We start from the raw sequence: 16,229 nt of genomic DNA, 5'->3' as shown, positions 1-16,229 counted from the left end.
ATTCTTCCATTTACTTGTGTGCACTGTTTTCGCAATCTTTGAATTCAGGAAAGCTACCCGGGGACTGGAAGGTGGGTAAGGTGGTACCAATATTCAAGTCTGGTGATGCTCATTGTGCTCTTAATTACAGACCCATATCATTAACGAGTGTCCCGTGTAAACTGTTTGAACATGTCATTTATTCTAACCTGGTTAAATTTCTAGAAAATCATTCGTTTTTTTCCCTCATCAGCATGGCTTTCGTCAATCATTTTCTTGTGAAACGCAACTCATTTCCTTCACCCATGATTTATATAATGCATTAGACAAGAGATTTTTCATTGACTGTGTATTTTTAGATTTTCAGAAAGCATTTCATCTTGTTAATCACCAACTACTTTGTTTTAAGCTCGGCAAACTAAACATCGACCCAAACATTCTTTCATGGATCGAGAGTTTTTTGCGTAACAGAACTCAATTCGTCACTGCAAATAACGCTGATTCCTCACCATGCTCTGTTACCTCCGGCGTGCCTCAAGGTTCCGTGCTCGGGCCGCTATTGTTTCTAATATACATTAACCATCTACCAATTTCTATTAACTCCACAATTAGGCTTTTCGCAGATGATTGCGTTATTTATCGAGTAATCAAATCCGCTTCAGACTCATCCTTACTTCAAAGTGACCTAAATAAGGTATCTAGTTGGTGTAATATTTGGCTCATGAGACTGAATACTAACAAGTGTAAGGTCATCCGTATTTCACACCGGTCTGCTAACGAAAATCTTATTCGCTACAATATTTCAGGTTCTCTCCTTGAGCAAGTTACCACATATAAATATTTAGGGGTTCATATAACTGCTAACCTTTCATGGCAGGCACATGTTGATTATATTGTTAACAATGCTAACCGCATGCTTGGCTACTTGCGTCGTAATTTTTCCATGGCTCCATCTTCTTTAAAACTGCTACTCTATAAAAACTTAGATCGAAATTAGAATATGCGTGCTCTGTGTGGGACCCGGGACTTGAAACTCTTATTAATCAGAGTCAGTACAGAATCGTAGCGCCCGATTTATTTTGTCTAATTTTTCCCGCACTGCTAGTGTAACTACAATGAAAAATACTTTGAACCTTCCTAGCCTTTCCCTTCATAGAAAACTCGCGCGAATACTAACTTTTCACAAGATTTACTAGCACAATCATCAGCTAAAACGGGATCTTCTATTTGAACCATCGTTCATATCACCTCGCACGGATCATCGCCACAAGGTGCGCATTCCATACTGCCGAAGCAATGCATATTTTAACTCGTTTATACCCAAGACGGCGAGCGATTGGAACCACCTGCCCACCTTGGTTGCCGACATTTCTGACACCTGTTTATTCAAAAATGCCGCGGAGAACTACGTGTTTGACTAGGCTGTTTTCTTACGTAATCTGATTTGTATTTTGTTCAAGCTTACGTTTTTTCATTCCTTGCTGTATTACATTACATTTTCCATTTACTTTTTGTTTTCATTTTGCTGCATTGTTTTTACTTTTTTATCCACTCCCTTCTGTAATGCCCCACTGGGGCCCTGAAGGTATTGTAATAAATAAATAAATAAATAGATAAAATAAATATAGGTGGACGCGTAGTATTGATGCATGCTGCGCATTGATTTAGACGGCGCAAAGCAAGCATTGCCGGTTGGTGAGACATTTCTTCCGAAATTATGACGAATCCTCGTGTCGAGTTTTTTTTACGCTCAAACGCAGGTGAAAACAGATAACAGTATTGTTTTTTTTTCTTGCAATGGTGAGCCTTGACTGCGTTTGGAAACCGAACTGTTTAGTACTGAGAAAAAGAGAATGCAAAACTGTACTTTGGCTCTTAGCTCTATTTCATTCATGCATAAATCCTTCTTGAATAGATGTTCCGCACACGTGCTGAGTAATTTAGTGCATTTCGTAAAAATTTATTGTAATAGCGATAAAGGAGTCGCAACTATTTAACAATCTCCTTCGATTCATTGAAGGAGAGGAGGGGAGGGGGAGGAAGAGGAAAGGCAGGTTGCCGTTACGCTGTCCTGTTCACCATAAAATTCATATCTCTTTTTTGTCGGGAGAGAACATCATTTCGGCAACGCCTACCAGTACCGAAAGCGCACAGGCGCCATTAGCTTGCCGATGTATTCATGCAATCCTAATATTTCTGGGATAAAGAGGCTTTCCTGGTACATTTTAGAGCACCATGGGGAAAATGGTTAAATGGATTTTTTTCGGGGAAAGGAAAAGGCTCAGTATCTGTCTCACATACCGGCGGACACCTGAACCGCACCGTAAGTGAAGTGATAAAGGAGGGAGTGAAAGAAGAAAGGAAGAAAAAAGAGGTGGGCAACAGAATAATTTCGACCACCTGAGGATCTTCATCCTGCACAGACATCGCACAGCACACGGGCGCCGTAGCAAAAAGCACAACTGTACAATTTCGTGCACCTTTCCCTTAAATTTATATAAAGGAGCTATAGTTAACGTACGAGCTGTGGAAGTTTGAGCTAAGCGTTCTATAAAGCAGATTCGAAGCCAGAGTGCCATGAAATACTCTTGAGGAACGGCAGAATTCTAACTCATTTTACCCAGACGTATAGAAGCCACGTGAAGAAGCAAATGCACTCTTGTTTTGAGTCATCAATAAAGCTTACAAGCAAAAATGCCTTTCAAGGTGTATCTTGAGATTTTGTCATTGTGAAAACTAAAGCGCAACAAAGCGCTCGAATAAATATCCAATGCATGATAATTGATTTCCTTAATAGACAATAGCTGGTAACGGTATCTGAACGGAATACAGTCGGGATTATGCGTTTCTTTTTAAAGTTTAAACAATATAATCCATCACTTTGTGTTGGCCTAGCAGCACTTGACATTTCCTCCGGATGTGCATTTCTTTGGAGCTGTCTCCAAATTGTAGTGTGCTCTTTAATAAGCTGGCTATGGTATCGGGGATAGATCCACCTTACTCCCCTGGGGTGCTCCAGTATGTTACCGTACGTCTGGCTCGCAGGCTCGAGTCCCATCGCATCAGCCGTCTCTCGGTTAGTTTGTCCCCGAGCGATGGCGTCCGCTGCGGGTTTGCCGGCCAGGCCGGCGTGTTCCGGCAATGGAATGTTTCTCTTCACTTGAGCCCACTTGGCTTAGAACGCGGGGAGCATTCTTTTCAATTCTGCCTCGCAAGAAATTCCGACAGGCAGTCTGCGAGGCCGAGATGATCACCTGGGATTCGCCTCTTCTGTTGTCTTCGGCGACTGCGAGAACAATCGCAGTCTCCTCTGCTTCAGTAGAGGTACAAGGACTTAAGGTGGCGCTGCCTAGCTGCTTGCGAGCGTATGTGCTTAGGAATGTGTAGGTTGACCTGATGTCATCTGGTACGTCCTGCGCCTCTTGAATCTTCTTTTGGCTGTCAGGGTAGCCTAGTCGACTCAGTAGGTCCCTGCCCCTGATGTTATGTAGAAACCGTTGTTTCTGAGCGATCAGAAGTGCTCCTTGATGCTCTATGTATGTGTTGTAGACTCCGAGGCCATTAATCCACGCATAGCTGGTGTCACAGGCAAACCCAGAGTCGTCTTGTACGTCTTCCAAGGCATAGCATCTACCTGCTCGACCATTGGGATGCAAGAAGTTTTTACAGAAGGCTGTACGTGGCTGAGCTGACAACTAGAGCTCGTGTAAACCTGACCGCGTCTTTCTCCTGTTGGCTACTCGAGTGATCATCCGAGTCACTTGGCCTAGAAAGTAGGAGAGCAGTCGCAGCGTGTGGACAGCTTTCTGCTTGAATGGTAGCCACATGCCCAGGATTTGTAGTGCTGTTCCTTGAGGAATCTCACAGGCAAGAAGATTGTTGAGTAGGAGGTTCTCCTTGTATCTACGTGAGTGGTTGCGTATTGTTAAGTTTGGGGTGGCACACGAAAGTACGAACTCAGGGCCGACCAACTTTCCTTCCATTTCACGTTCTCGCTTCAGAAGCACGCGTCGCGATTCGTCCTCTTTTGCCGTTACATCTGGGCAGCGGTGTAATGATGCCAGAGCAAAGCACGTGGCGAACTACCGGAGTCCACCACCAGCCGATGGCGCCGACGAAGCAGCGGCCGGCACTGCTAGGCCTAGGTGCTGGCAGGGGCTCGTTCCTTCCCAGCAGCTGGACGCCGGTGCTGAGCTCCTCCAGGATATAGTGTCCCAGCGGCTGGACGCATGGGAGGCCCTGCTGGCTCCTCGGATTGGAAGGTAGAAGTTCTTCGGCGCGGCGTCCGTCGCTTAGTGCCAGCCGACATAAACACTAAGTAAGGCGTCTTTTGGGCATCGCCGCGTCCTCTGTCACTGAATCTGCTATCGTTTGGCCTGCGGTCGAAGCCGTCAATGGTGTGCTCGGCGCGGGCACGTCCTCGCCGCAGTTTTCATTAGGAGATGTGGATTTACCCCTTTTAACGGCACTGTTTCGTGGGATGCTTACCGCATGTATCCAGCTCGACCACACTGTGGCGCGGAGAGGTTGGAATGAGCAAACTAATGCCAGGGTGCTCGTCTTCAAACTGAGAGGCCGCGCGACAGAACTGCTGAAGAACGTACCACCCGACCAGTTAGGCTCCTACACTGTTCGGGCGGTGGACCTCCTCGCCGACCACTATGGTGCCTCAGGTCACCCCTGAGTGCCGTATCACCACCAGCGGTCCCGCCATGAAGAGCCCTGAGAGACGTACCACGACCTCGCCGCCGCAGTTGAGTGTCTGGCTCTTCAGTCACTGCCGGGTGAGCCTCAGAACGCCGTGGCCCTGATCGGCACCGAGGCGTTTGTGGACGCCATCCGGGATGATACGAAGGTGCAGCAGCAGAAGAGCCTGAAGGCCCAGCAGAAGCTGACGGAGGAGCAAGCGGCGTTGCTGCCCCGGACTCGCGACCACTCTCGGGAGTTGCAGCAGCGGGTGCAGAAGCTGGAAGCGGAGCTGCAGCAGGCGTCGGCCTGATTGTGCGACCGGATGCGTTTGCGTGAGGAGGAGCTGGACCGCTTCCACAGGGAGGCCTGCGAGCTATAGCGGCAGGAGGCAGAGGCCCGCTTGGCCCAGGAGCAGGCGGAGGCCTTGGAGGCGGCATGTGCGCAGCTGCGGCAACGACTCGACGAGGAAGCCCAAATCCTTGACGCCCTGCGCAACGCCTCCGAGGGCAAAGTGAAGGAGCTGAGCAGGGTGCATCCAATGGAGCTAGAGGCAGAGCGGGTGGAGCACCAGCGGCACCTGGGCGTCGTGGATGAGCACGCCCAGGAGAAAACCCACCTGGCTAATGAGCTGCTCGCCCGCCTGGCCGAGGCCGTCCAGAGCCACAGCCTCGAGGTGAGCGACCTGCCGCGGAAGAAAGCGGAGGCCACGGCCGAGACGGCCAAGCAGTGGTTTGCCCTGGCGCACCAGGTTGCTGCGGAGGAACTGCTCCTCAAGCTGGACGACCATCGGGCCAAGAACAACGAACTGCGAGCCAAGAACTGCGAGGAGGTTGAGGCTATGCGGTCGTATGAGCGCACAAATGAAGCCCAAGGGAAAGAGCTGAGCAGGCAGCTGGCGGCACTCAAGGCCAGCCACTCTCAGGATATGCATATATCTTATAGCTGTGGCTGCCATCTGAGGACGAGCAGAAGGAATGTGGGCTACCGGAGCGCCTGCTGCCCATGCTGAGGGTGGGCGGGGGTCTGCGCCCACTCGGAGTGGCTAGTGTGCTTTGGCCAAGAGCTGCAGCACTGGCTTAAGGAGCAGCAGCAGACCAAACGCTCCTCTGCGGCCGATGCGGAGCGGCTCACGCACACCAACGCCCGGCTGTACAAAGAGGTGGCGCACTACAAGAAGGTGCTGTACAGCGGTCAGTGGAACAGGAGAAGTGGCGCATTCGGGGGAAAGCCACCAGAAGGAGCGGCTGCTTTGGCAGGCGGAGCGGGCACAGGCCCAGAAGAGACCCACAGAGTAGTAGCGGCAGCTGGAGGTGCTCTGCGCAGCACTCGACGCAGACATGCGGCAGCTGCAGGGACTGCAGGATAAACTCAAGGAGCTGCAGGCGAAGCTCCAGGACGAGGAAGGTGGGAAGAAGATCCGAGAGCAGAGGTGTGACGAGGTGAGCCGCAAAGCGCAGGATTTGAGGATGCACCTGGAGAGCAGAGTGCGTGAATTGGAGGAGATCAAGCTTACACGTGCCGACCTCAACAGCCACTCGGTGGTCAAGCGCCAGGCAGAAAAGAGCTGCTTGTGAGGTGAGCGTATCAAATTCGGCGACTCGTCCGCATGGAGCACTAGCACTGAATAGAAACCTGCACGGCCATCACTTCCCGTCGCCCTTGGCCAATGATCTGAAGAGTGCCCACAGTAGCAGCTCGCACCGGTCCCACTGGACTGAGGTCCGCCTCCCGCGGGACTGCATTACTTCAGGACCTCCTGGACACCGGAAGGCGTCCCAGGATTTGGACTTGTACTGTGATTTGTCTGTGTTTTTGTGTCTGGGTGGTATGGGAACTTTTGGTGTGCTCCATGTCTCTTTTCTCCTACCCTCTTCGCCCTCTTCTCCGCCCTGGTGGAAAGATGCAAAGGCAAAAAAGGGAAAAGCGCGAAATAACGTGAAATAGAAGGCCAGCTTTTTGGCGGTTTTGCCGGAGAATCCTGAGTTCGTGTCTTCCTGTGTCATCCCACACTTTAGCAGTTTAACATCGGATTTTTCTGGTGAGCAGGAGAGACCGGATTCGCTGGCGTACAGTTAATCTGTAACGGCGTTTTTTTCAGGTTCAACCATCGGCACAAGATCAATTACACTGTCGATGGCAGACCGGCCTTTGCGGATACTCTTCATTGTGCAAGGGTATAGACCACGTTTTTCTAAGAATAATTCTAGACGGGTTAACAGCATGCGCTCCATCGTCTTGCCAATACAACTTGCAAGATCTACTGGTCTGTAGGATGCTAAGTCGTGTGGCGATTTTCCTGGTTTCAGCAAGGCCCCAATTCGGCTTCTTTTCCACTGCGGTGGAACAGCGGCAGAGGCCCAAGAACAGTTATACAAGGCTGAGAGGGCATCTATTACCTCTGGCCCCTGATGTCAAAGCGCGCTGTAGGTGATTCCGTCTGGTCCTGAGGACGAAGGATGTGTGCAAGCAGAAAGCGCTGCCTTCAGTTCTTGAATTGTGACAGGAATGTCCAGGCGATCGCCCATGGCCGGACGAGCACATCGGTGCTGCAGAGGATGTTTGAAGATTTGATGGAGTTTACAAGGTCATTCCAATCGCAGCAACACAATCCCATACGTAAAATGTTTAGGGAAATCCTCCAAGGGGGAGTAGATTTGAAAAACGGGAGTAATTACTCATTGACATCCTCCAGAGTGCACCCATACGGCTACAAAAGAAAGCTAACAGCTTGTTCACAAAGTTCATGGTTAGAGAAGAATTCGTCCTGGTCCGGGGTTGAAACCCGGGAGCACCGGTTTACTTTAGCAGTCGCTCTACCAGCTTACATAACTGGGACAGCAAGCTTATGGTAGTGCGAGAGCGAATTGATCAGTAACTCGAAGTGGGAACTCGGTTGGTCATATGTTTGGGGGAATCCCCCAAGGTGGAATAGATTTGTAATAAGGGAGTAATTACTCAATGACATCCACCCGAGCGCAGCCGTACGGCTACAAAGGAAAGCCAACAGCTCTCTCAGAAAGAGCTTTCCTTTGTAGTCTTATCGCTGCGCTCGGGCGGGTGTCAATGAGTATTTACTCCGTTATTTGAACCCCACCGCGCTGGCCCCGCTCAGGAAGGCTATATTGTCGTGCGGCTAAAGACCTATTACGGTCTACTTGACGCAAGTGTTATATATTGAGGCTTTATTACTGCATGAGCCGTTATATGGAGCACACCCAGAGCCGTCGTGTGGATGAGGCCCGTCCGAGGACAACGATCGAAGGGGACAGCACAGAAAGATGAGATAACGAATAGAGCGGCAGCGACGGCAGAAGAAAGGAAAAAGGTAGTGGTAAAAAGGCGCGAGGGGACGCTGTTGCGGGCAGTGAGATTGAAACAGAAGAAAAAAAGAAGCCCTGTCCAGGAGAAAAATCGGAGAGAAACAAGCAATCAAGTAGAGCGGCCGGGAGAGAAAGAAGACAAGACACGGGAAAAAGTGAATCGGCACGCTTCGGACACAGAAATACTAGAAAGGTCTTAATGACAGGCGTGCGCAGCGATGCGTGCGCCACTCGGCGCTTTTAGTCTCTCAATGTGAATGTTGGATGGGAGGAAGGAAAAATACGTTCTCCCAGCTTATACGTCGCTGACCATCGAAACTGTCGACCTCACCCCGTGATCCCGAGCGCCACTGAGCGTGCGCCAATCACGGCGGGCATGGCCCCTGGGTGATCGCAGGACGGCGCGAAAAGAACAAGAACGAAAGAGGCACAAGAACACAACAGGATAGGCGCCAAATTGCAACTCCTGTTGTGTTCTTGTGCCTGCTTCGTCCTTGTTCTTTTCGCGCCGTCGTGAGATCACCCAGAAGTTGTGCACCAACTAGCCCAAACCCAAGTGCCTCTTGGGCATGTCCTGTGGGAACAAAGGATCAATGGCAGTGGCTAACACGAAATTGCATTTGTTGCTGCAGCAGCAGTAACGCATCCTGCGAGAAAACACGAAAGGAATCGAGGTGGTCCTACTCGCCAGCGAATGTTACGAGCGAATGTTCGCCCATTCTAGGGCAGCGGGAAACTCAGCTGCAGGAGGGGACCAAGTCGCGGAAAACGTTCCCAAGAACCTTCGTCCCGCTAGCGGAAAGCGAAGGGCCGCGTCTAAAAGTCCGCACATGAAGATCTCCCTGGTCCGCAGAGTATTAACTTGTATTTACTTGCGCCCGTAACATTCGCGCCTTCTATGGTTGAAGAAAACATACACTCGCCGAAAAATCGCTTTAAAACATGACGTCTCGAGATCCCTACGGATCCTTTGCTCGCAATGACGATGGACGGAATGGACCGCTTCTTATATGCGCACTTGATAGCGCAGTGAGTGCACATAGTTATCCGGTAGATTACTCCTGGTCCTGTTAATAGCGTTGCTCGTACACTGTGTATAAAAACATTCTAAAAGCAGTCGTGACGGTAAAGTTTTATTGTGTCCAGAATTGTGGCGTTTTTCCAGTCAGTGCTGTGATTCATAAATTGAGCATGCTCTGCTAGGAGGTTGGATGACGTACGACATTTCTTCACGTAGTTGTTATGGTCTCTTAATCTTCTTTTAAAACCGCCTGACTCGCCAATGCATGAAGAATAGCATTTTCTGCAGGGGATCTTGCACACAACTTCGGGGTAACGTGGGCGCTCCAGACGATCTTTTACGCTACAGAGCTGCTGTTTCAGCCTGCTGGACGGCACGTGCGCAAATCGCCTGTCGCATTTCGCAAATATTCGTGCCAGAGCTTCACTTGTCCCCCGGGCGTAAGGCACGCTCGCGCGCTTCTGTTGGCTGATGAGTCGGGGATCGGCAGGTTGCAGAGAGCGGCGTTGTTAGTTTTGCAGCAGTTGTCGTGGATAACCATTCTCCACGAGGTCGACGCGGACTTTTTTTCTGCTCGGAACAGACCGGAACAAAGAGCGCGGACCGGGACTGGAGCAATGACGAGCTGCACGGGTGCATAGAGCGCACGCAACGGAACGTTTGTGGCCCATGGGGTGGTTCTTGTAAACCAGAGCAACGGCTCGAAGCCAAACAGAAGGGGACAAAACACAGCGCTTCTGTTGCTATCTCGCAAAAAGAGCACGGATACCTAATGTCATAGACCACGTGCTTCGGTAAAGCTTTCGCACAATCACAATTATTAGGCTGTGAAACAATTATTTTTCTTATTTTTTCTTATTTTTTCTTGATTTCTCTGTTTTCCGTTATTCTGCGATACCAGCTGTATTTGACCACTGCATGGTGCCCTGAATAAAATCATTCTGTTGTTAGCACTGTGTTTTGTCCCTTTCTGTTTGGCTTCGAGCCGTTGCGCTGGTTTACAAGAACCATGTCTTGAATTTGAATTTGAATTTGAACATTTATTTATTCCACACAGAAAGTAAAAAAGGAGGGTGGAGAAAAAGCTGTTTTAACACAGCTTGACAGCGCTCCATCCCCCCAAAGGCAAAGGCAACAGTAACAGCTTGCATATATCCCGTTACAAGATTACAGAAAAAAAAAGATTAAATACTGCATACAAGACTACAGGTTTCAAAGCCTAGACGTTTACAAAAACACCAGGCAAAGGACAATCATTTTTTTTCCTGGGAAAAAAAGAAATATAAAAAATGAGATTCGGACAAATATACGTGGAAGAGAGACATACATACCCAGCGCATGTCTAATGCGAAAACACTAATAATTTCAACGAAATGAAAAAATTACGCACATTGATTATTTCATTGACATCACAAATGTTCACTATGACATGATAATATCAGTGAAATGCGGTTGTTTTTAAGCCTTTCCACATCCACGCCTTCCGAGTGGAAGCGGTTAAGAATGCTTGGCAGCGTGTGCGCAATTATTTGTTGGCCATAGTATGTACGCGAAAAATGTCTGACCAACTCGCCCACCAGTTCATGTTGTACAGCCATGGGGTGGGAACATTGAAAATCCAAGTACTTCCCGGTGTGTGTGTGGGTTTCCTGAAAACGGTAGTGGCAATACCATCGGGAGTGCGGAGAACACGGACATAAAGGAAAGCAATCCTTTCGGAGACTTCTGCAATTGTGAGTTGAACTGTTGGTCGAGAAGGATTTAGATGATGCAGAAATGGTTTGGCGCTCTTGCGGTGAATTACAGACAAACAATCGTCCCCATACCTCATGATGAAAAAATAGCGCAAAAGGAACACGAGGGACGGAAAGGGAATGACCCACACAAGTCCTAACTCGCAACTGGTTCCCTTTCCATCCCTCGTGTTCCTTTCGAGCTATTTTTCCGCCGTAAACGTTATTCAAATTTCCGAGGTCTGTCCATACCTTGTTAAATTTCCGGCCTATATCGCTTACGCCAACATTATGCAAGCTTACCGAAAAAATGCTTGCCACACGACTGTCGTGGTGGCTTGAGCACCATGGTTTCTACCATCCCACCCAAATTGGCTTTCGTACGTCCATGGGTACAGAAGATGGACTGGCTGCCTTGGCGTCAGCAGTTCTGGCCTCAACTCGCAGCCACAATGTACGTACTGTACTGGCCATGGACGTTGAAAAGGCGTACGATAATATCACTCATGCTGCCATCCTGGAATCGCTTGACATGCTGGATTTCCCCGTTAGAGGGCGCAATTTTGTTAAATCCTTCCTTGAAGGCCGACACTTTGCCATACTCCTCGGTGGTGAGGCCGTCGGATCATTTGTGCCTTTACGCGGCGTTCCCCGGGGATCGGCGTTATCTCCAACATTATTTAATATTGCTTTTATCCCCCTTGCTTTGCGCTTACATGAAGTCTTTGAGATTAAGTTCTTATTGTATGCTGATGATATAACGGTGTGGAGCACTCACAACGACCTGATGACTCAAGCAGCAGGCCTACAATCAGCCATAGATATTACGTCGACTTTTGCTTCTTCAATTGGTCTGCAGCTTTCAGTGAGCAAAACCACGTTCGTGTCAGTCGCCAACCGTTGGGGGCACCGTAAACGGGCTGCAACACCAATTCGTCTCCATCTATCCGGAGTTCCAATTCAATAAAGTTCGACCGCAAAAATCTCGGGCTTGACAATACGCGAGTCAGGAACAGGTACTGCTTGGCTTTCTCTGGCTAAAAAGCAAGCAATTCCGGCGCTGGGTCTGATTAGACGCATTGCTCGTAAAACAGGCGGAGCCCGCTGTCATGTTGCACGAGAGTTGGTGCGGGTGGTTGTGCAACCGCGCCTCGTTTTTCAAGCCCAATTCCAGGATTTGAGGATAGCTCAATGGGATCGTCTAGAAGCTGTTAATCGAGAGGCAATGAGGGTCATCACTTGCTTTCCCCGCATTACCCCGATCGTGGCGCCCCAAGAACACGCGCAGCTAATCAGCTGCGCGTGTTCTTGAGCTGGTGCAGCAACGACGCGATGCTCGCCGCCTAAAGTCAAGACTTACACACACCAGGTGTGCACTCAGGGCATATGCTTCATCGCACTCTATTCTACAGCTACCCCCGCCAGTTCTTCCTCCCTGGCGTTTTGTGCAGCTAAGCCACAACAAGCCAACTGATCTACGTCGGCCATCATCTACCCGCGCGCCATCGTCGTTTCGCGACCGAATTACAGAGCAAGACGCCAGTTTGCCGCATGGCTCCATCGTTATGTACGTTTACGCAAGCATCCGGGCCTGCGAAACAACAACGGCGGTTTACTGTCCTTGCAAGCCTGCTCTGAACAAAATGTCAAGGTTTCGCCTCTCAGAACCTCCTTACTCCTTCTGTGCGGAGATGCTTGCGGTTCAAGAGGCACTTCGCTGAGTGACCACCGTTCCCACGGCCGCATTTTCATTCTCACCGACGCCCTCCACATCACACGCCCACTACGACGAGTCAGTCGCACCCCAGAAATTTGCCAAGACATCCATCGTCTAGCGGCACGCATCCCGCAGCAAATCGGTATTGAGCGTGTCCCGCGTGACCTCCTGACCGCACAAAGCCGCGCAGATACTGCGACCCGCCTTTCGACCCCAACCTCGTCTTTGCCTCCAGTCCTCACTCTAGATGACACCACCCTCCTTTTAACAAGAAAGGAATACCTCCGGCGCCGCACACGTGCTCTAATCTGTAGAAGAACGGAAGATTGGGCGAGTTGGAAATGCTCCATAATATTAAAACAGCGCTAAGCAACAAGGACGAAGAACGAAGGGAACACACACACAGGCGCTGATCTTACAACTAAATTTTATATGAAGTAAGCAGGTAAATTTATACGCACACAAGAACTACGCACATGCGCATGGTCAAACACAGATGTACTCATCTAAAAATACAAATAAAAACACACACCGCATCAAAGGCTCGTGCAGTTATCGCCGATATGCTATCCCCTGTGCAACAAGCTTATTTCCTTGGAGGTTGGGGTTACTGAAGGTGTGCTGACGCAACAACTTGTATTTCTTATGATATGGAAGGCCTCTGATATCTCTCTTGTGCGCAGTCATTGTGCGAAAACACACTTCCGTGTCGACAAAATACGGTGTGCATTTACAAGTGAAGCAATGCTTGGCTAGGTTAGTCTCTTTTTTTTCTGAAGGAATTGGCGTACTCCATGAGGCGTACATTAATACATCGGCAAGACTGGCCTATGTACGTAGAACCACATGACAATGGGATCTGGTAGACAATGCCAGTCCTGCACTGGACATATTGATTTACATGGTTGATGTTACACACTTTTCTCTTTCTATGTCCTTCAATTTTTCTTTGTACTGCGGCCCCTACTTTGCATAGTTTATTAGGAGCTGAAAAAGAACATTAACTCCGTACTTAGCCCCCACTTTTTTAAACTGTTGCGACAGGTTGTGAACATATGGCATGACAGTCACTCTCTTTTTGACTAGACTCCACATCTGAGGTGCGCTCAGAGGACTTCACCGCTTTTAATACTTTATCAGCACTTGACACAGTAACCGAGTCCGGGTATCCTGCTTCTCTGCGCTTGCGCACTTGGGCTAGGAGACTGCTGCTCATTTGATGAAGACAAGATTTGTTTACTGCCGTACTTAAACGAATAGTAACAATTCCAGCTTTTACCAGTTTTGAATGGAACAACTAATAGTTCAGTAGGGGCTTCTCGCTTCGGAGGGAATATTGCCAACACACTTGGTCTGGTTCAAAAGTCAGTTTTATGTGCGTGTGTGTGTTCCCTTCGTTCTTCGTCCTTGTTGCTTAGCGCTGATTTAATATTATGGTGCTCTAATCCCTCCGTTGCGGTAACCCTCCCCTGAAATCTAAAGTCTGACGAAAACTCGTCTGGTCGGGTAGAAGATTCATGTATGAAGAAAAAGGAACGCCGACCAAAAGGGTGTTGTTTAAAACGAAGACGTTTCGGCTTCCATACGGAAGCCTTGATCACTCGGCTTCCGTATGGAAGCCGAAACGTCTTCGTTTTAAACAACAACCTTTTGGTCGGCGTTCCTTTTTCTTCATACATGAATCTTCTACCCGACCAGACGAGTTTTCGTCAGACTTTAGATTTCATTACGCTACGACGGTCGTATGGCCAACCTTTCATCACTCAAGTGCAGTGTGATCAAGGCTTCCGCATGGAAGCCGAAACGTCTTCGTTTTAAACAACAACCTTTTGGTCGGCGTTCCTTTTTCTTCATGCATGAATCTTCTACCCGACCAGACGAGTTTTCGTCAGACTTTAGATTTCATTACGCTACGACGGTCGTATGGCCAACCTTTCATCACTCAAGTGCAGTGTGATCAAGGCTTCCGCATGGAAGCCGAAACGTCTTCGTTTTAAACAACAACCTTTTGGTCGGCGTTCCTTTTTCTTCATACATGAATCTTCTACCCGACCAGACGAGTTTTCGTCAGACTTTAGATTTCATTACGCTACGACGGTCGTATGGCCAACCTTTCATCACTCAAGTGCAGTGTGATCAAGGCTTCCGCATGGAAGCCGAAACGTCTTCGTTTTAAACAACAACCTTTTGGTCGGCGTTCCTTTTTCTTCATACATGAATCTTCTACCCGACCAGACGAGTTTTCGTCAGACTTTAGATTTCATTACGCTACGACGGTCGTATGGCCAACCTTTCATCACTCAAGTGCAGTGTGATCAAGGCTTCCGCATGGAAGCCGAAACGTCTTCGTTTTAAACAACAACCTTTTGGTCGGCGTTCCTTTTTCTTCATACATGAATCTTCTACCCGACCAGACGAGTTTTCGTCAGACTTTAGATTTCATTACGCTACGACGGTCGTATGGCCAACCTTTCATCACTCAAGTGCAGTGTGATCAAGGCTTCCGCATGGAAGCCGAAACGTCTTCGTTTTAAACAACAACCTTTTGGTCGGCGTTCCTTTTTCTTCATACATTAACCCTGTGGCCGTACCCGTGCAGAGGAGGTTGGCTTCGGAGGATACGGGTCGGGGTTGCCCAGCTGTGACACGCAAGTGGCCGCATTTCAAAGATTTATAGCCCCGCCTCGGGTGTCCAGTCTGCAAGAACAGAGACTGTGAGGTGGATATCCTCCACCTGTTGTGGGACTGCCTGGCGCTGAAGCCGACGAGAATTCGGCACCTGGCGGCAGTGGGACTCCCACCGGACAATCCGGGTTGCTATGTTGCCTGGACACAGGGTCCATATCATCGTTCACTTCTTGATTTCATCAAATCAGCCAACCTTTTTTCATTTATTTAAGCATCTTACTCATCTCTCACTTCATAGTTTTTATGCCCTGAGGCAATAAACATCGCCTCATAAAAAAAAAAACTCGCGTAAGTTTCGGCTTTGCTTACTTTTAGTCCACATACCGCAAGAAAAGCTTGGGATAAGCATGGAACGATTGCAGCACCGAGCTTTGAACAGATTCGAGCGCCTTCTGTTGGCAGTTTCGCTGCGAAGCAGGCGCCCTGCGTTGTTAATTAATCTGCCTAGAACGGATGGCATCGAGGAAAAGTAAATCCAAGAAGACAGAGCTGGGCGAGACCGTACGACATATCGGGCCAGCACGATGTTAGGAATGGTTCGCTTTTAGTTTGGTTTTATGGAGGTTTAACGTCCGAAAGCGAACCAGGCTATCACGGACGCCTAGTGAAGGACTCCGGAAGATTTAGACCACCAGTGGTTCTTTAAAGTACACTGACATCGCCCAGTACACGGGCTTCTGGTTTCTCGCCTCCACCGAAATGCGACTTCGGCGACCGGTATCGAGCCCATGTCTTTCGGGGAATGGGTTGCAACTCAGTGCATGGCTTGAGGAGGATGCATGTGTGGAAGACGGGATCGTCACCTCGGAAACGAGGGCGTGGCAGTTGCCACCATGCTGGGCTTATTCTCTTTATATTTATCTAATTAGATAAATTGAGCTATCGGTGTAATAAATCAGTCTCTAAATTCGCTATTATCTTCTAATGCCATTTTTTTCCTCCACTTGTAACCTTGCATCACCTTTCTCCCTATATTTCAGTCGTCTTTTGCTAACTTCTGCCTGAGATTCATTCACATTAGCATATTGTTACCCCTAAACCCTAGAGCCTCAGGGAGAGTGACTTTGTCTGCAATATCCGGG

General features: G+C 48.9%; 2 protein-coding genes and 1 pseudogene across 2 annotated transcripts in view; 2 read left to right on the top strand and 1 right to left on the bottom strand.

Annotated features, from left to right (window-relative positions):
- LOC144101607 (uncharacterized) overlaps positions 1–4,245 on the top strand; it is a 64,841-nt gene extending 60,596 nt beyond the window's left edge. The window contains exon 4 of the mRNA XM_077634750.1: positions 4,027–4,245. Coding sequence (XP_077490876.1) covers positions 4,027–4,245 — 219 coding nt within the window. The remainder of the gene's footprint in view (positions 1–4,026) is intronic.
- LOC144102139 (uncharacterized) overlaps positions 1–16,229 on the bottom strand; it is a 119,639-nt gene that overhangs the window by 73,448 nt on the left and 29,962 nt on the right. The gene's annotated exons all lie outside the window — the stretch shown is intronic.
- On the top strand, positions 4,460–6,242 carry LOC144101605 (uncharacterized; annotated as a pseudogene).

The sequence above is a fragment of the Amblyomma americanum genome, chromosome 8 (genome assembly GCF_052857255.1).
Source record: "Amblyomma americanum isolate KBUSLIRL-KWMA chromosome 8, ASM5285725v1, whole genome shotgun sequence".
NCBI lineage: Eukaryota > Metazoa > Arthropoda > Arachnida > Ixodida > Ixodidae > Amblyomma > Amblyomma americanum.
Note: the sequence above shows the minus strand (reverse complement) of the source record. Positions and strands in the feature narration are given on the sequence as shown.